Source organism: Cricetulus griseus, chromosome 2 (assembly GCF_003668045.3).
Source record: "Cricetulus griseus strain 17A/GY chromosome 2, alternate assembly CriGri-PICRH-1.0, whole genome shotgun sequence".
NCBI lineage: Eukaryota > Metazoa > Chordata > Mammalia > Rodentia > Cricetidae > Cricetulus > Cricetulus griseus.
The window spans coordinates 25,688,322-25,708,348 of NC_048595.1; the positions used below are offsets into that span (position 1 = coordinate 25,688,322).

Here is a 20,027-nt window from a genome sequence, read left to right on the forward strand (position 1 = left end):
CCTGACTCAGCTACCACTGTGACCTCACGGTACCCTGCCCTCCCTGTGCTCCAACAAGCCAATAAATTCTCCTTCATGCAAAACACATCTAAGTTGTATCTGTCGTTTGTGGTTAAGAGTCTTGACTTGGGGGCTAGAAGGATGGCTCAGTAATTAAGAGCACCCCTTGCTGCTCTTGCAGAGAACCTGATTTCAGTTCTGAGCACCCACATTAGACAGTCCACAACCACCTGCAGTTCCAGCTCAAGGGAGCTGATGCCCTTTTCCATCCTCTTATAGGCACATATATACACATGCTCCCTCCTCTCTCTCTCTCTCTCTCTCTCTCTCTCTCTCTCTCTCTGTGTGTGTGTGTGTGTGTGTGTCTGTCTGTCTGTCTCTGTCTCTGTCTCTGTCTCTCTCTCTCTCTCTCTCTCTCTGTCTCTCTCTCACACACACACACATGCAAGCAAATAAATAAATACTAAAATAATGCTTTTTTAAAGTCCTGACTAAGGCTGGGAATTGTAGCTCAGTTGGTAGAGTACTTGCCTGGCATGCACAGAGCTCTGAGTTCAATCCTCACCACCAAGTAAACCCAGCACAGTTTTGGACAACTGTAATCTCAGCATTTAGAAGAAGATGGAGGCAGAAAAATTAGGGGTTTAAGACCACTCTCAATTACATATTGAGTTCAAGGACAACCTGGGATACATAAGACCCTGTAATGAAAAGCTGAGTTGGGGAGATGGCTCATTAAGTAAGACCGCTTGCTTGAGTTTGGGTCCCAGCACCCACATAAACCCAGGTATGAAGTAATGGGCCACTAAATTAAACCCTCAATGCCAAATGTGAGATATTTCCATAGGAGTTGTTGGTCAGGGAGAACCCCAAAGCCTCCAGTGGCTTGCCCCCTAGAGCTCTGGTTTATTGCTTATTTTGATAAGGCCCTATTTCTGAAGTTATGTAAGGTACAAGATACAGAGAAATCAAACTGGAACTGAGCTGGAAGCTTCCAGCTGCTGCCCAGCTTTCACAGTGCCGGGAAGTGGTGCTCTGTGGGATGCTGGGGGTTGTAATAAAGCTGTGAAACTCCATGAGATACACCCACGTGCCAAGCAAGATGTGCCCACCGCTGCAACAGCCAGATGAGTGCTGTAGGGGTAACCGGCCACTTCCATGACTGGATTTGAGGCCCACTCCAGAAAAAGAAATCTATGCCCAGTACTGTAAACCCAGTCGAAAGTCCATGACTACAAAGGTCTTAGGCCCTAGGAAGGAACCTACCATTTCTTCCTAGCCTAAATTGCCATAATATCAGACCATCTTTTAAATGTCCATGATTGTGCCCACAACAAAGGCTGGTCTCAGCTTTACTCAGAAAACCCTCTCTGTGCAGTGAGTGGAGGTGAATGCAGTAACCCATGGCTGCACAAGATGCTGAGAATGAGGAATGGTTGAGGGCTCCACCCTAAACAAGACATTTAAAACATCCCCTTAAGGCTCAGGAAGCTCTACAGAAGACAGACCAGAGAGAATGTAAGAGCTGGAAAACAGGAAGAAAACAGCATGATCTGGCTATGACAACAATGATGAACTCAAAATAGCCATGCCTACCAGACCTTGACCTACACAAATCAGGCCTACTCAACAGTCAGCCATGGCTGGGAAGGCGCCCACAGAGCGCTACCATTTACTGTTAATCTATTGATCTATATGACCCACTGGTCTGTTTAGGAGAAGGAGAGACATGGCATCTAGTTGTGTACCCACTGAGAAGCCCTCCAGGTCTAAGGAATAGTTCCAAACCCAAGGGCACACAGATGGCCCTAATCAAACTCTGTGGGACACAAAATAGAACAAAAAGTCATGAATATGGAAAAGAGATTTGTAGGGAAGGAAGGAGAAGGGACTGGAAAGGGTAGGAGGGAGATAGGAGAAGCTATGAGGTGAGAGTGGTGAGAATACATTACATACATGTACTATGTTTATGTGTCTAAGTATACATGAAATTGTTAAAGACCAAAATTATTAATAAAAACAATAATAAAAAAACAGGCATGGGCCCTGGAGAGATGGCTCAGTGGCTAAGACCACAAGTTTGTCTTCCCAAAGACCTGAGTTCAGTTCCCAGCACCCATGTTGGGACTCCCATAACCACATGTTACTCCAGCTGCAGAGGAATCCATCATCTCTGGCCTCTAACAGACTGCATTCAAGTGTTCAAGCCCACTCACAGATACACACATAATTAAAATAAAATGGAACCTTTTATTATTAAAAATAAGCATGGTTGGGCTGGAGAGATGGCTCAGAGGTTAAGAGCACCGACTGCTCTTCCAGGGGTCCTGAGTTCAATTCCCAGTAACCACATGGGGCTCACAACCATCTGTTATGAGATCTAGTGCCCTCTTCTGGTGTGCAGATATACATGGAAGCAGAATGTTGTATACATAATAAATAAATAAAATATTAAAAAGAATAAGTATGCCGGGCGTTGGTGGCGCACGCCTTTAATCCCAGCACTAGGGAGGCAGAGGCAGGCGATCTCTGTGAGTTCGAGACCAGCCTGGTCTACAAGAGCTAGTTCCAGGACAGCTTCCAAAGACACGGAAACCCTGTCTCAAAAAACAAAAAACAAAAAAAAAAAAAAAGCATAAGCATGGTCAGGCATGCACTTATAACCCTTGATGAATCCCTGGGGCTTGCTGGCCACCAGCCTAGCTCTAGGTAGAGAAGAAACACTATCTCAAGGGACTAAGGCAGAGAACGATGGAGCAGGACAACTCACACACACACACACACACACACACACACACACACACACACACGTGCGCGCGCGTGCGCACACACACGTCAGTACCTAGGCTTCCTTCTGGGACCTCACTCATCCACCTCTAGCACTTGCTCTGCATCTCCACAGACTCACGCTGAACAGGTAAAGGCTCTGAGTTCTGTCCCTGGTCCCTGGGTAATGCTGTCCTCTCCTGTGAGCTTGATTTCCTGACTTTCATCAGGACACTTGACTCTCAAAACTATATTTCCATCTCTACATTTTGAATTTCATTTTGATAGAATATGCATAATATAAAAACTATCTTCTTGACTATTTTAGGCACATCATTTAGTTCCATTAATTACATTCCCAATGCCGTGCAGTCATCACCACTAATTAACTCCAAAAAATTTCATCACGCCTAACAGAAGCTCTGTACCCACTAAGCACTAAGGTCCCATTCACCCCTCAACCCATTCACTGGTCACCTCTGATCTAGTTCCTATGTCTATAGGCTTGCCTACACTTGACATTTCATAAAAGTAGGGCCACACAATATGTATCCTTTGACAGGTCCATTTGACTTAGGGCCTAAGTCTCAGACAATGCCTTCAAGATTCATCCACACTGTAGCCCATATCAAAACCCTGTTCCCTTTGCACTATTGGATAAAATTATATTGTAAACCAGCAGTGGTAGCTCAAACCTGTAATCCTAGCACTCAAGAGGCTGGAGCAAGACAATTACCCTCTGTTCCAGATCAGCCTGGGTTATACAATGAGATCCAGTTTCAAAAAAAAAAAAATTCATTGCCTGTTTATACCAAATTTTGTTTCTTTTCTCATTTACCCATTGGTATACATTTGGGTCATTTTCACTGTTTGGCTATCATGTGCATCATTGTTGTGGAGATTCCCATACAAGGGTTGGTTTGCATCCCTGGGTTCCATCCTCTGGGGCAAATACCTAGAAGTGGATTTGCCGGATCATGTGGGAAGCCTGTTTATCTTTGGAGATGCTGCCAAACTGTCTTCCACAAACACTACACCATTTTATATTTCCACCAGCAACGCAGGAGGGCTCCAGGTCTCCATTTTCCCACCCAGAGGCTTGACCCACCCCGTAGTTGCCTCTGAATGTTCCCACACAGGTGTCCTGCAGGGAGTTCAGACCCAGAAGCAGCAAAGGAAGATTTGGCTGTATTGAAAACAGCCAGTCTTGAGCCAAGTCCCATGCCTGATGTGGATGGCTGGGATTAAGGGTGACTTGGGATGCATGTAGGATTGGGGTGAAGTGCCTATTGTGTGCTTGCATCATTATACGAAGGGATCTTTTCAAGGCTATATCAGAACATCCCAGTGCCCTATTCAAACAGCTGTACCACGCCTGCCCTTGAGCAGCATGTGCCCTTACCCGTGAAGCCACCTCCCTAGCCTCCAACACTACACAGCTTTTTAATACAAGCATGGTTCTATGCCCCATCTGAAATTCATATTTAGTTTGATGTCTTGATTTTTACCTGTTTTTGCTTTGTTTTTGTTTTTTCATTTAAGTGTGGCAATCTTAATCAGTGAAGGGCTGAGCCAGATGTAGTGGTGTATACCTTTAATCCCAGTACTTGGAAGACAGACACATGTGGATCTCTGCGAATTTAAGGCCAGTCTAATCTACATAGAGAATTCCTGGACATGAGACCCTGTCTCGGAGTTCGGAAAAAAAAAGAAGAAGAAAAAAGAAAAAGGAAGGAAGGAAGGAAGAGGAGAGAGGGGAAGACAGGGAGAGAGGGAGAGGGAGGGAGAAAGAAAAAGAAACAAAGAAAGAAAGAAAGAAAGAAAGAAAGAAAGAAAGAAAGAAAGAAGAGCTTAACTTGGGATAGTGAGTCTGAGATTTCTAAGCATCCATAGGGAATAGCTGACTAACAACTGGGTACATGGGCACATGGTTCAAGAAATAGTCTAGGCTGGGGAAAGAATTCAGAACTTGTCAACCTACGTTTGATGTTTTTACTCTTACCTTAACATGAAGCCTTGTATGTTGCCCAGGCTGGGCTTAAGATCTAAACCCTCCTGCTTCCACATCCAAGGAGCTGGGAAACAGACACCAGATACCACACCTCCTAGCTTGCTTTTCAGATTTGGTGTGAACATGTGTGCATGTGGGTGGGCGCGTGCGCGCGCGCACACACACACACACAAGTGGAAGCCAGAGGTCAACCTTGGGTGTCACTCCTCAGGATATTGACCACCTTGTGTTTTGAGACAGGGTCTCTCACTGTCCTGAAACTCACTCATTTAACTAGGTTGCCTGGCCAGACAGCAAGCCCCAGGGATGCACCGATCTCCACAGAGTTGAGAGTGCAAATTGGCACCACCACATCTGGCCTTTGTTATGGTCATCATCACTGTCATCACCATCGTCATCGTCATTATCCTCTGTGTGTGAGAGAGTGATTGTATGTGAGTGAAGGCACCTGTGTGTCATGGTGCACACATGGAAGTCAAGGGACAACTTTCAGGAGTCGGGTTTCCCTCCACCTTGCTGAGGCAAGGCCTCTCGTTCCTGCTGCACTGTGCACTCCAGGTGAACCGGCCTTACCCTGCTGGGTGATTCTGCTGTCTTCACCTCCCATCTTGCCGTGCAAGTTTTAGAGTTACACCACCGTGTTTTGACATAGCTTCTTGAGGCTGAACTCGAATTGTCAAGCTTATGCGTCAAGCCCTTTTACTACCGAGCCATCTTACCCGCCCCACACGAAGCTTTCTTCCATGACTTCTGGAAATCAAACTCTGGTCGTCATACTTGCAAAGCAAGCAGTTTACCAACTGAGCTGTCTCATCGCCCCTAATGGTTGTATTTTAACCCCTGATGCTGGATGGTTTCACCAAGCAAGTGAAGATAAGGAGCCTGGGGACTGAACAAAGGCATCCCACTGCCTCAGGGACAGCTGGGGGACCACAAAGGAGGCTGAGAGAATCCAGACTAGAAGGTGAAAGTCAGAGGAGTGTGACATCCCATAGGCAAGTGAGTCTGGTGTTTCAAGGAGAGAGGCCATCAACTTCCCTCAGTGCTGCAGGGAGGGAGTCCCAGCCATGGGGTTTAGTATAGGGACCTGGACAAAAACTGTGTGGGTATAATGTGGGAACAAAAGCCTGATTAAAATAATTTGAAGAGAGAATAAGGCAATTTTCTTTGTTTTTATTCTTACTGTGTTACATTGTGTTATTTTATTTTATCTTTTGAGATAGAGTCTAACTGTAATCCAGGCTTTCCTGGAACTCACCATGTAACCCAGGCTGCTCTACAGCCTTAGCTTCCCATATGCTAGGACATGAGCCATCACACCCACAAGAATTTTTCATAAGAGGGCGAAAAGAATTAAGCAAATTCTCAAAGAATTATAATCAACCAGGCATGTTCTTGTGTGTGTGTGTGTGTGTGTGTGTGTGTGTGTGTGTGTGTGTGTGTGTGTGTTTTATTTATTTTTTAAAGTTGTGGAAATACTATGTCTGTTGCAATGGAGAATATTCAATAAATTTTCAGAGGTTATTGGGTATGGTGGCACACACCTGTAATCTCAATGCTTGGGGAGCAGAGAAAGGAAGGTTTTGAGTTCAAGGCCAGTCTGGGCTACAGGGGGAGATTCTGTCACAAAACAAACAAGCAAAAGGAAGCTAAGATTGAGGCTTGGTATAGCAGCGCATGTCTTTAACCCAACACACAGGAGGCAGAGGCAGGCAGATCTCTATGAGTGAGAGGCTAGCCTGGTCTACATGGTAAGTTTCAGACCAGCCAGGGCTACATGGTGAGACTTTTTCTTTAAAAAAGAAAAAAAGAAATGTTGATGAGAGGAGGTGGAGCCAGCTCCTTGAGATTCAAGGGGTGGGGCAGAGATGTTTACACACAGCGGCTGAATCCTGACAGCAAATCAAGGAAGACAGGCATCCACTCTACTGAAAAGTGATATGTGCAGAAAGTCTAAGCAACTCTGAGTGTCTCAGAAGCAATACAGAACTCCAGCTGGGAGTGTGGCCTCATGCCTGGCTGTAGTCCCAAGCCAGCTCAAACACAGCTGGAGAATTCTCAGAAGAACCCTCCCCGGTGCCTTCTCCCAGCCCCACCCCTCCATTCAAGGGATGAGAAAAATCTCTGAGAACATGCCAACACCAGAGCAGCCCCAGCCTGGGAAGGAAGGCCTGGCATGGCTCGGACACAGCTCTAGACAGAAGGAGTGGCCTCGGAGTAGAGCCAGGCAGGGCCTGAGCCAGAATCAGAGCAGTGGCTTTGGGCCTGCCACCCCCAGATGCCAGGTGGAGGGCCTGAGGGGTATGGGGGTGGCACAAAGGTGGCTGCCAATCCCTGGCGCAACTTAGACTTGCCCTGAGGCAGGGGGATGGCCTAGATGGCCTCCCACACAGTACCCAAACTCAAGAAGCAGAAAATGTAGGGTGGGGTAGCAAGGTCTCGAGGCCCTTAAGAGTTTCTCCATGGGGATGAACTCTCCAAGCTCAGTCTGGATGAGGCAAAGCCAGTGGTTTTATTCGGGAGAGGGGTCTCTCAGGTGTCAAGAGGAAGAGATAGCCTTAGTGGGGTCAGAATAACAGAATCTATGTGGCAAAAAATGCCTGGTCACCAGAGGAGAGCCTGCTGAACCACAGACAGGATCCTGCACCACCACCTATTGTAGCCACAGGAGTCACAAGCTCCAAACCACACCACCATCTCCACAATCCCACACCTTGACATGCAGCAAAACCCATATACACAGCTAGGTGTGGTGGCACGCCCACGAGTTAGAGTCCAGCCTGAACTACAAAGTGAGACCCTGTTTCAAACAAAACAAAAACCTACCTTCATAAGCAGCTAACGCTAAACCCAAGACGCAGCTACCCAGTGTTGTGTGTACATGCATGCACATACACACACACACACACACACACACACACACACACACGCACACAGTGCGAGCAGATATAGTCTCTGTGCCCCAAGCATGTCATTTACAAACCAAGTGTCTGGAGATGTGGCAGCAATATGGCCCAGGGCCTTCCTTGTTAAAGAGTGACTGCAGAGGAAGGGGGCAAGCAAGGACACTCTAGAGAAAGGTGACTCTCAAATAAAGAGGAAGAACATGTCCTGTGCAGAGCCATGAGCAGCAAGTGGGAAAGCCAGAAGATGAGTATGAATATGGCTTGTCTGAAGAATCCCGACACCATAGGGTACCAACAGTGTGACTGAAGAGGCATGATCAAAGGGACAGTGTGGGACAGGAGACCAAGCAGCTGCTTATTTGTGGCCTTAGAGGCCAATCTCGGGAGAGTGGGTATTAGTCTCAAGCTAATGACAGTCACTGGGAGACTGTAACAGAGAGCAATGTGATCTGATTTATATCATCAGGTCACTAACTTGAGGAGCTGGGCCAGATACTTTATGTCCGTTCTCGGAGTGGCAAAAGTATTCCTAATCATGACCAAACCCAGACAGAGTCCATAAAAAACAATACATACATCTGACTTTTTGTCTCATTTTGTTTTGTGTTGGCATTTTTTGTCTTATTGGTTTTTTGGTAATTTGTTTTGATTTTCATTTTTGTGTTTTTGTAGGGGCTTGTTGTTTGGGGTGTGGGGGGTTGTTTTTGAAAGAGAGAAAAAGAAAGAACATAAAGTTGAGTGGGGAGGGGAGAAGATCTGAGAGGAGTTGGGGAGGGGACATAACATGATCGAAATATATCACATAAACTAGTTTAATTTAAAAATGCATATACAGCCAGGCGTTGGTGGTGCACACCTTTAATGCCAGTATTCGGGAGGCAGAGGCAAGCAGATCTCTGTGAGTTCAAAGCCAGCCTGGTCTACACAGCAAGTTCCAAGACAGGCTCCAAAGCAATACAGAGAAACCCTGTCTCGAAAAAGAAAACAAAACAAAAAGAAAATACATATAAAAAGTCAAAACACAATTTTCAGACAGAAGAAACTCTATTTGTATCACAGACACCATTATTTTCTTAATATGTAAAGAATTCCCATGAAGTAAATAATAAAAAGCAGTTACCTGTAGGAGATGGACTGAGGCAAAGGGAAGTTTACAAGAAGAAACAAACCCATCAACAAAATGGTTCTTCAAACACTTTCAAAGACTAGGGTCTCTTAAGAGAAACACAAAATAGACATACAAAGTAGCAACAATCATAAAATTTGGTAATGCTCTCTCATGGCAAAGACTGGGGAAAACAAACCATGATGTGTCATGGTAATGCTGACCAATGCATCCATGGAGAGGGATTGGCGGTGTCTATCAAAACATTAAACAACATATCAATTTAGCCCAAAAGCATCACTTCCAGGAATAGCCCGTAGACACGATTTTAAATGAGTTAGGGCTGAGGACATGCTCAGTATAGAAGGCACTTGCAGAGCAACCATAAGGACCTCGTTCAGATCCTCTAGACCCATACACAGTCAGGCAATAGCTTGCAGCATCTGTAATCCCAGTACTCCTACATTGAGATGAGGGGTGGAGACAGGGGACTCCCTGGATGCTAGGGGCCAGCCAGCCTGCTTACAAAGCAGTGAACAGGAGACCCTGTCGCAAACAAGGTGGAAGTTGAGGACTTAACACTAAAGATTGTCCTCTGACTTAGACTCAGGAGCAGGCATGCACTTTCCTACATTTGAGTGTGCAGACACACGTGTGCGTGCATGTGCAAACACACACACACACACACACACACACACACACACACACACACACACACACGGAGAAGAAAAAGCCCAAATAATATTTGTTCAAGGAGATTTGTTGCAATTGAAGGAGCAAGAGAGGGAAGGGATAGGTGGGGAGGGGAAAGAAAGAGGAAGGGAGGGAAGGGAGGAGACAGAGGGAGGGGCCAGTAAGTGCTCTGCCAACTGTTCCACACATGCCTAGCCCTGAAAGGAAGGGCTGGAAGCAGCCTTAATTTCTGTCAGTGTGCAACTTAGAATATATGCTAGTATAAACACAATTCATCTCTTTAAAACAACAACAGAGAACCGGGCTGTGGTGGTGCATGTCTCTAATCCCAGCACTCAGGAAGCAGAGGAAGGTGGATCTCTGTGAATTTGAGATCAGCCTGGTCTACAAGAGCTAGTTCTAGGACAGGCTCCAAAGCTACACAGAGAAACCCCGTCTCAAAAAAAAAAAAAAAAAATCAAACGAAAAGCGGCAAAAAAAAAAAAAAAGAACCCTCTGTCTACAGAGAGGAACAGCTCAAAGCATATAGTAGCGCACACAGCATCCCTCCACGGGTCATAGAAGGCTTCTCTATAGTTGACCGTGCACAGGTTATTCTTGAAAGAAAACCAGAACCTATTAGCCATGGTGGAGGTGTGGGAAGCGTTGGTTGCACAATGGTGTTTGTTAGTGCCAGCCATGGATGAACATGTGAACGTGTCAGTGAATGTGTGCTAGGGCCCTAGGACTGGGTGCGCTCACCTGGGACGGGAGGTGAGCCCAGCCTAGGCCTGGCCCAGAGCACCCACAGTAGAGGAAACTGAGAGGGTGTCAAGGAAGCGGAGGTGGAAGTTGCTCTGAGAAGAAAGGCGTGACCCCACTGTGGCAGCTGCTTCAGAACGTCAGAGATTTATGACTGTGGGATTTAGCCTTATGAAGATCGGAAGTGACCTTGACAAGCCTTTTCAAGTGACACATCAGGGACAGAAATGTTCTGATGGGTTGGAAAGTGGGCAGGGGTTTCCCTCTGACTGTAGGAGGGGAATAGGTGATGAGCAGCAGGTGGCAGGGGCAGGGATCCCCACTGTCACCCAGGCACATTAGCAGAGCCATCCAGAAAGTCCAGCCACGTGCTGGCTAAGGGCAGTCCCGCACCCACATCAAGTACAAGATAGCCTCATCCTAAGCACTGAGCTCTCTGGAGCTGGCTCTGTAACTTCTTCCATGTGGCCCCGAGCACATCACTCCATCTTCTCCTTTAAGTGCAGAAACGATCAGAGATATTTCATTCGTATGCTGTAAAAGTGACATGCAGTAGCTGGGCGTTGGTGGCGCACGTCATTAATCCCAGCACTCGGGAGGCAGAGGCAGGCGGATCACTGAGCTCGAGGCCAGCCTGGTCTACAAGAGCTAGTTCCAGGACAGCCTCCAAAGCCACAGAGGAACCCTGTCTCGAAAAACAAAAACAAAAAACAAAAACAAAAACAAAAAAAAGTGATATGCAGTACATAGGAGAAGCAGTCTTGGCCCAAGAGCACAGCTCGGGAGCACGGGAATCCCTCTGGGTAACAGGAGGGCCCGGTAATGGATCCTCCTAACAATGGGAGCCTTTTGTAGATTGGAAGTGGCACCTATGGGTACACTCTCGGCAAGTGGGATAATAGTCACCAGGGTCGGGCAACAGTCATCTCTGTCTAGACAGTGAAGCCTCAGGCAGGGTTGTGACTAAGATCTGGGGATCCCCAGGAAACACTGGGTTTCCGTTCCTGGGGCGTTTAGGGGCTTTCAGGACCCCAGTCCAGGCACACAAGTAAGACTAAGTGTTCCTGGTTCCCAGTGCTCAGTTTAGGAGTCCCTCAACCACAGGCTTCCACCCTTCACAGGCTCTGCCTCCCACCCCTGCTCCACACACCCTCGGACAGACTGGGTACTCTGAAATCGCTCCAAGCACCACCTTTTCCCCTGAAATTTCTTTTCCGGGTTGTGTACCTTCCGGCTGCCAGCACAGAGTGTGAGCCCCGCAGGACTGTCACAAAGATACACCTGGGTCCCTGGAGATTGTCATCAAGCACACAAGCAGGGCAAGAGCACCGCCCTTCTCCCCCACTCCGCCTCACGCCCCGCCCGCCCACAGTGTCCAAATGCAGGGTTGAGACCTGTGATCCAGACCGGCAGGGCGCAGGCCAGGTATCCGTGGTAACCAGCTGTGGGCGAGTCATTTATTGCCATCCCTCCTGCCTGCACTTAACAGTTTGCAAGGTGTTTCACGCCCTAATGTTATTGCAGCCTTTGCAACAGCCCTGCCAGTGGCCATCAATGCCCCCATTCCACGCTCGAGCAAGCCGAGGCTCTGCGAAGCAGCCTGGGGCTCCCGGGTCAACGCAGCTGCTTCAGCTGCTTCAGGATTAGAACTCTAGGACCCCTGGAGGCGACTCCAGGCTCCGCCCCCGACCGCCCCTCCTCCACGCGGCCTCTGGCTGCGCTATCCAGGAGCCTCACTGAGGCCACAGAGCTGGGCTTGGCTCCGATCTCGAACCTCTTCTGCTGTGGGTCTTGGGCTCCAGGGACCAGCCACCCACGGTGGCGGCACAACTGACTGTAAGTACTGGGAAGGGGAAGGGGCGGCGACAATCCCGGGCGGCTGAGCGCCCCTCTCTGTGGAGATCCTCTGGTGGCTGGACTGGAGCCTGCCCACGCCGCCAGGCTGGGGGTGGAGTGCTGCAGAAGGGCAGTGGAGAGGCACTTTAACTCAACTCTGCTTGCTCAACACCCCCAACACACACACAGACTCTCTCTCTCTCTCTCTCTCTCTCTCTCTCTCTCTCTCTCTCTCTCTCTCTCTCTCTCTCTCTCTGAAGGACGCCCCCGTCCCAGCTGCAAGTTCCCAAGCTGCCTAGAATGGAAGGAAACTAAGGGGCCCGGGACCCAAGTGGGGAGCTCTGCCTTTGGGGACAGACAATAGTGAAGGGTAGACAAGCAAGAGATGGAGAGGCTAGGTCCTGCACCTAAATTGTTCTGGCAGCTGGAGTTGGGGGGCAACGGTGGGTCCAGAACCGGCTCCACCAGTCCCTGGCACTGGGTAGGCGGCTAGGCGGGAAATTCTTTGCAGATGAGTCTGTCTCCGGGTGTGTCTTAGGAGGGACTACGCAGCCTGCACCAAGAATGGGGAGCCCTAGAGGGGGCTGCTGCAGCCTTAGAGGGTACCAGTACCAGGAACCCCTCTCCTCCCGCTCATTCTCTCAGCACTCCCAGGAAGAGCAGGCTGACCAGGGAACTCCCGACTCTTGCAGCAACCCAAGATAGGAGATAAGGAACAGGGTTAGCGACTTTACAGAATTCTGGATGTCCCCCAGCTAGTAAATGGCAGTGCGGAGGTCAGAATACAGGTGCTAATCCATGGCCCTCCATAGAGGCCAGGGCTTAGAAAATGCCGGGAGCAAACCTGTGAGGGTCTTCATGGACTAGGGCTTCCCAGTCATCCCCATCTTGTCCAGAACGGAGATTCTCAAAAGGCAGGCCCTGTGGAAGGCAGCAAGGCTGAGGAAGTGCACTGCAACCTAGCTACTCTGCAGTCCTGTCCGGCCCTCCCATGCCTCTCTGAAAATTCAGCTTCCACCTGTTTACACATTCAGCATGAACTGAGTGCCTACTGTGTGCTAAGCGATACCAAACTTGAAGCAGCCAGAGAGTCAAGTAGGCATGCTAATTGGACGGGTGATAAATGAGAACAAAAACAAACAAACAAATGACCAAGACTTAAATTTCAAACTGGACAGTTGCAAAACAGAGGCGTTGGGAGTGGACTGGCTGGAGCAGGTTCAGACCTGAAGTAATTTGAGAGGAGACCCTGAGGGGATATTGTTGGAGCAGAGATGCCACAGTAATGAGTAGGGTCCGGCCACTTAAGGCTCCAGAGGAAAAGCATTCCTGGCAGGAGGAATAAGGCAAGGTCAGAGCAGAGAGCGGCAAGGTGAGTTTGTGTGTGTGTGTGTTGGTGTGGCAGGGCTGTAGAGAACTAGTGAAGACTTTTAAGGAGGGAATGTAATCAGTTGTGACTCAATGGGCTGCAGTGTGCAAAGAATAGCTCAAAGCCAATGAGGGGACTGTTGCAGGAATATGGGCAAGGATGATGATTGCTTGGGCCAAGGCGGTGGCCCTGCAATCCCAAATAGCCTGGAAAGCACTCTCTCGTGTGTGCAGATCCAGCTTCACGTGGGCTTAGGGAGAGGTGAATGCTGCTAACATCCCTATCAGCATGCCAATCCCAGGTACACTCAGCAGATCCACCTGTCTACACCCTCTGAGTCACCCAGAACTGGGAGGAAGATGAGCTGGCCTGACCCATCGGCCCTACAAGGCCATGGCTAACAGCAAATCTAGGGAAGGCTAAAAACCCCAGGTCCTGCTTTCTGTACATGTCATCTGAAATAAGTGCTATCCCAGGAAACAGACCCAACCCCCTATGCATCTCCCACCTGATGCAAACCTCCCTGCCTTTTCTAGCATGGACTGTGGAACATTAGCAGGTGTTGGAGATGGGAAGATGACTAAACATTTCAGAGCACTGGCTGCTCTTCCAAAACACCTGGTTTGATCCCAGCACCCACGTGGCAGCTCACAGCTGTCTATAACTACAGTTCCAGGGGATCTGATGCCCCGTTCCTGCCTCTATCGGCACCAGACACCCATATGGTGTATAGATATACATGCTGGCAAAGCTCGTACACGTAAAATAAAATTTAAAGAAAAAGAAAAATGTTACCAGGTCTTTTCTCCTCTTCTGGCTTCCTTCAGTCTCCTCTTTGTAGGATAGGTTCACGATGCCAGGTTCACAGGATGCTGTTGAGACATCAGTGGGAGAACAGTTTTTAAAATTGTGGCTTGGAGCACAGTACTTGCCTAGCATGCTCAAGACCCAGGGTTCGATCCTCAATACCACATAAAACTGGACATGGTGTTATACTCCTGCCAAACCAGCACTCAGGAAGCAGTGGATGGAGGATTGGAATTTCAAAGTTATACTTGACTACTCTGAGAGTTCAAAGCCAATCTGAGACTGTCTGAAAAGGGAAAGGGGGAAAAAACGGGCTGAGGTGGGCATCCAGGAAGGGATGAAGGGCATGTGCCTAAATCCGACCCTCTTGATGCAAATCCGTGGCCTGCCTACACCCTGCAGTAATGGGTCACCAGCATTTATGGAACATGTACCATGCACTCTATGTGCTTTGTAATCACTGTCATTTAATTATCAGCTTCTCTATCCCTAAGGTGGGAGCACAGCAGCAGCCACTTCAGGGTACCCTTACAAAAGGTTAAATGAGATCCTGAATATTTAGTGTGTGTGTGTGTGTGTGTGTGTGTGTGTGTGTGTGTGTGTCACAGACTGCAATGAGCTCTAGCTTGCAATGAGCTCTAGCTCTGACTTTGGGTGGGTTGCATATTCCAGATGATTCTCGGTGTCTTATCTTCAGTTTGGGAAGAGTCCTCACCTCTTAGGATCCTTGGGATGACCTACCAAGTCCACCCAAACAAAGAGCTCAGTGAGTGGGGGTATGGGGGTGCAACCCCAGCACTCAGGAGGCAGAGTCATTAGCTCCAGGCCAGTCTAGGCTACATTGTGAAACTTATTTTGCATAAAATAAAAAGGAGGGGTAAGGAGATGGTTGAGCCTGAGCTACATGGTGAAATTTTGATTTTTCTTTCTTTCTGTTTGTTTTGTTTTGTTTTTGTTTTTCGAGACAGGGTTTCTCTGTATTGCTTTGGAGCCTATCCTGGAACTTGCTCTGTAGACCAGACTGGCCTCAAACTCACAGAGATCCACCTGCCTCTGCCTCCCGAGTGCTGAGACTAAAAGGCATGCGCCACCAACGCCAGGCTAATTTTCTTTCTTTTTAAGATAAGTCTCATGATATAGCTCTGGCTGTCCTGAAACTCACTATGTAGACCAGACTGGCCTCCAATTCACAGAAATCCACCTGCCTCTTCCTCCTGAGTGCTGAGGTTAAAGGCGTGTGCCACTGTACCTGGCTTGTTTTGTTTTGTTTTGTTTTGTTTAAAAAGAAAAGAAAAGGCAGGGCTAGATTGATGGCTGAGCAATTTAAAGATCTATCGAAAGACCAAAGTTCAGTTCCCAGCACCCACATAGTCAGGTGGCTTACAAGGGCCTATTAATGCCAGCTGTGAAGGGTCCCACACCCTCTTCGGGACTCCGTGCCACGTGCACATACATAAACAATGACACGCATATCCATAAACAAAAATAACACTTTTTATTTTATAGTCATCAGATGTATCGTTAGCTTAACGGTTTTCTCCATTGTCCCCTCAGGTGGGCCCAGCCCCGAAAGCCGCAAGCAGGCACCATGGATTGGAAGAAGCTTCAGGACCTGTTGAGCGGTGTGAACCAGTACTCCACAGCATTCGGACGCATCTGGCTGTCAGTCGTGTTCGTCTTCCGGGTGCTGGTGTATGTGGTGGCGGCTGAGCGTGTGTGGGGTGACGAGCAAAAAGATTTTGACTGTAACACCAGGCAGCCTGGCTGTACCAACGTGTGCTACGACAACTTCTTTCCTATCTCCAACATCCGCCTCTGGGCCCTGCAGCTCATCTTCGTCACGTGTCCTTCGATGTTGGTCATCCTGCACGTAGCCTACCGCGAGGAGCGGGAACGGAAGCATCGCCTGAAGCACGGGGATCAGTGTGCCAAGCTATACAGCCATCCTGGCAAGAAGCACGGCGGCCTGTGGTGGACCTACCTGCTCAGCCTCATCTTCAAGCTCATCATTGAATTGGTCTTCCTGTATGTCCTGCACAGGCTCTGGCATGGCTTCACCATGCCACGTCTGGTACAGTGTGCCGGTGTGGACCCCTGCCCCAACACCGTGGATTGCTACATCGCTCGACCCACGGAGAAGAAAGTCTTTACCTACTTCATGGTAGGCGCCTCCGCTGTCTGCATTATTCTCACCATCTGTGAGATCTTCTACCTCATTTTCCACAGGGTTATGCGAGGCCTGAGCAAGGTCAAGTCTACAAAGAGCAGCAGCTCCCCAAAGTCCTCCAGCCGAGCCTCCACCTGCCGCTGTCATCACAAGCTTCTAGAGAGTGAGGACCCGGAACCAGGCAATGCCAAGCCACGGGCTTCAGCACCCAGCCTGACCCCCATTTGAACAGCACGATGGAGGAGGAGTGAAGCAGGGAGGTGCTGCGGGTGGAGGGATCCCGGGGGTGCTGGGGGTGCCCACTTTGAATTCACTAAGCTAGCCAATTAATGTTTGAAGCAGATATTTGTGGGTGCTGGGCTCTGTGCTGGCTACCTGGTATAGGTAACACGGCAAACCCAGCTTCAGAAAGATATTTAGATTAACAAATTAACTACATGCATGCAAGGGTCTACTTAGCTGAGCTGGTAAACAGGGCTTCTACCTACCCCAGGGGACTGTCATGCCAGGCATCCATCCTCTTTGAATTGCACAGCGGAAGAGAGAAATGGAAGGGGGTGGGCTCTCCAGAAGAGACAGCAACAACAAAAACAACTGGAGAGATGCTGGCCATGGACTGGGGACAGCCAGCCAGAGGGAGTTTTTACTCCCCCATGAGAAGCTGCTCTGGTTCCTAAGTGGAATGAATGTTCTGGAGGCCAGAGAACAAATGTGTTAAGTGGTCTTGTGTCAATTGCTGCTGGGACACTTGGGGGTTCTCTGGATGCTCTTCCCCAACCTCCACCTTCAGGCAGCAATACTCTTCTTCCTCCCGCCAGAGTGCTCAGCCCGCTGCACCCTGTGGCCAGGACCTTGGGGGCATGCATGGAATGGGAATACATCCAAGTCAGTTTTCTTTAGATCAATAAAGCTGTGTTTTATACAATTTGGTTCTTTGCTCCATTCTCCCCAACTTCCACCCACAGCTCCCTGAAATCAAAGGAGGACGCGCTGGGGGGGAAAAGAGCCCTGGGGCTTGCGGACGAAGCCAGGTTCGTGAGTGGGAGCTAAGCTGAAGCCAGATTGGGGAAAGACTGGGTGGCTATTGGCAGCTCTTTTCTGGGAACCTGGGGAGGACCAGGGGAATACACACATTGGGATTCATGGTGTGGCCACCAGAGGGCGCCTCCAGCCTTCCTAAGTTAGACTGATCTGAGCACACACAATAGCAGTCACTCTCATTACAGACAAATCACATTCCCTTCTCTGTTACTCAGCCCACATCCCCACCCTGTGTTCACACAATCCCTGCTACTCATACTCTCACTCATGTACACTCATAGTAGAGTAAGTACATCACCACTCTGGAGACTGCTCACATCCCAGTCTCACCCAGCAATTCATTCAGCTGTCTATTTTCCCCCGAACTTCTTCACACCGCCCTAAGAGAGATGCTGGAACAACCTAAGTGGACCTAAGCCCAACGTGCCCATCCCGGGGAGACGGAAGTACAGACTCTGCACCATAGCCCCACTCCAAACGCAGTCCGGCTGCAGCTGAAGGGAGCCAACGTGCCAAGCCAGACCAGAAAATGAAGCAGAGCCTTGTGCAAGCATAGACTAACGTTCAAGAACATTTAGTGACCATTAAAACCAATGCCAAGAGCCAGAAAGTCAGGAGCCAGTGGGCTGACAGCCAGCAAGGGCAAAGAGAGGCCAGGGAACCTCGCAAACACAACAGGCTGTGGCTCACCTTTGCTCTCTGTGGCCATTAAGGGGTGGGTGAGTCAGCCCGGTTTAACGGGCTCTGGGCTAGGCTGCTCATTCCCTGAACTCCCCGCCTCCCCCGCAAATCAAATCACTGCCTCGTCATTTTATAATACACTTTCACCACACTGCACTTCGATTAATCTTAAAGAACCTCTGCCTTATTGTCAACACAATAGGACCTGTGTCAGCCGAGGTCCCAACAGAAAAAAGCACACACAACGTAGTAGTGTGTAGTTCTATGGCAGTACAAGCCAGTAAGCGCAGCACTTGGGAGGTGAAGAGCGAAGGATGATGAGTTCAAAGCCAACCTTGGCTTCCCAGTGAGGTGGTGCTGAGGAGCGGAGAAGCGGGGGCGGGGAGAGGTTCCTACAGAGATTGATTTCAAGATCCTGAATGTGACTGAGGCAAAGCAAGGGACACTGCAGTGCCTCTGATGGCTCACGTTGATTGTAGACTAGGCAGGGCGGAGAACCACCCAGGAGATAGGAGACCAGCCTCTGACTGTGACTGTGAGGGACTGTCTGGATTGGGCTAATAGTGGGCAGCCCCGCAGAGAAGCTGAGCTTCCTGGCTGAAGTGACCGAGAGTCCTCATGTCCCTGCTGCCGTATCTTCTTTGCCTTAACAGATTGCAACCTCCAACTGAGAGGATATAAACCTTTTCCTCCTCGGGTTGCTTTGTGGCAGTTTGGAAAGCCACATGAAAAATAACTACTACGAACCTATGGAATGGGCCAGTCACCTGGGGTGGGGGCGGGGTGGGGTTGGTGCCAATGTGCTAACAGGAACTAGAAGATGCATTTCACCGTGAGACCAGAGCCAACAATCCCCACCCCCACAACTACTCTCTCCTGTCTCCCGTTCACCTGCCAGTGGCTCACTGAACAGACCCCTCCCCCCACCAGAAGGTAGGGCACAAGGAAGCCTGCTGAATCTGTGGCTGCAGGTGAGTCTCCCAGTGCAGGGTGGGGTGGGGTGGAGAGTAGCTCTAGGGGAAAAAAGAACTCAACTCAGCACTCAGAACAGTTCATTCTGGGGCGACTGCTCCAGGGATCAAAGGAGACATTAGGTAAAGCATTGGCACAGTGTTGTTGGGGCCAGGAAATGCCTAGGTGTGACTGTGCCTGGGAGGGTCCCTGGTGACTGAGCTTTATCCAGATAGGTCTCAGCTTGGGCTGGGCAGTTACAAAGGTCTCTACCTGTTTGCTACCACAGATTTTAGGATTGTCCTTTTCTGTTCTTTAATTTTTAAAAAATTTTTGATCAAGTGTATATATGTCTGTGTGGGGTGTGTTTGTTCATATGAATGCAGGTGCCCAAGGAGTACAGAAGAAGGGATCAGATCTCCTGGAGCTGGAGTTACAGATGGCTGTGAGCTCCTGACGTGGGTGCTGGGAACCAAACCCAGGCCCTCTGCAAGAGCAGCAAGTACTCTTAACCACTGAGCCATCTCTCTTCAGCCATTCCCCACTACCTTCAAACACACACACACACACACACACACACACACACACACACACACACACACACACACACACACACACACACACACAGTTTCTTGGCTAGGAGTGGCCACTCCCCCTTCTGAGCGCTGGGATTTTGAACCTATGCAGGCCTTGTGCATACTGTCATAATCTCTGTGAGTTCTTATGTGTATCAGCCCTGTTGTGTCTGAATGACACTTTCCTTTGGGGTCATCCATCACTTTCCCTCCCTTTCTGCATGGATCCCTAAGCCTTGAGGGGAGGGAGGGTTTGATAAAGATATACCTTCTGGGTCAGGGAAAATCAGTTTTCTCCAATGGACTGTCACTGGATATCCACCACACTCCAGGGTAGGCCCCATGCCCAGGAGTAGTTGCTCAGTGCAAAAAGAACCC

General features: G+C 49.1%; 1 protein-coding gene across 1 annotated transcript; it reads left to right on the forward strand.

Moving 5' to 3' along the window:
- Positions 1 to 11,525: 11,525 nt before the first annotated feature.
- Gjb3 (gap junction protein beta 3) lies at positions 11,526 to 17,326 on the forward strand. The gene is made up of 2 exons (XM_027399332.2): positions 11,526 to 12,058; positions 15,789 to 17,326. Exon 2 carries the CDS (start codon positions 15,823 to 15,825, stop codon positions 16,627 to 16,629), a length of 807 nt encoding a protein of 268 aa, XP_027255133.1. The 5' UTR covers positions 11,526 to 12,058; positions 15,789 to 15,822; the 3' UTR covers positions 16,630 to 17,326.
- The last annotated feature ends 2,701 nt before the right edge of the window (positions 17,327 to 20,027 follow it).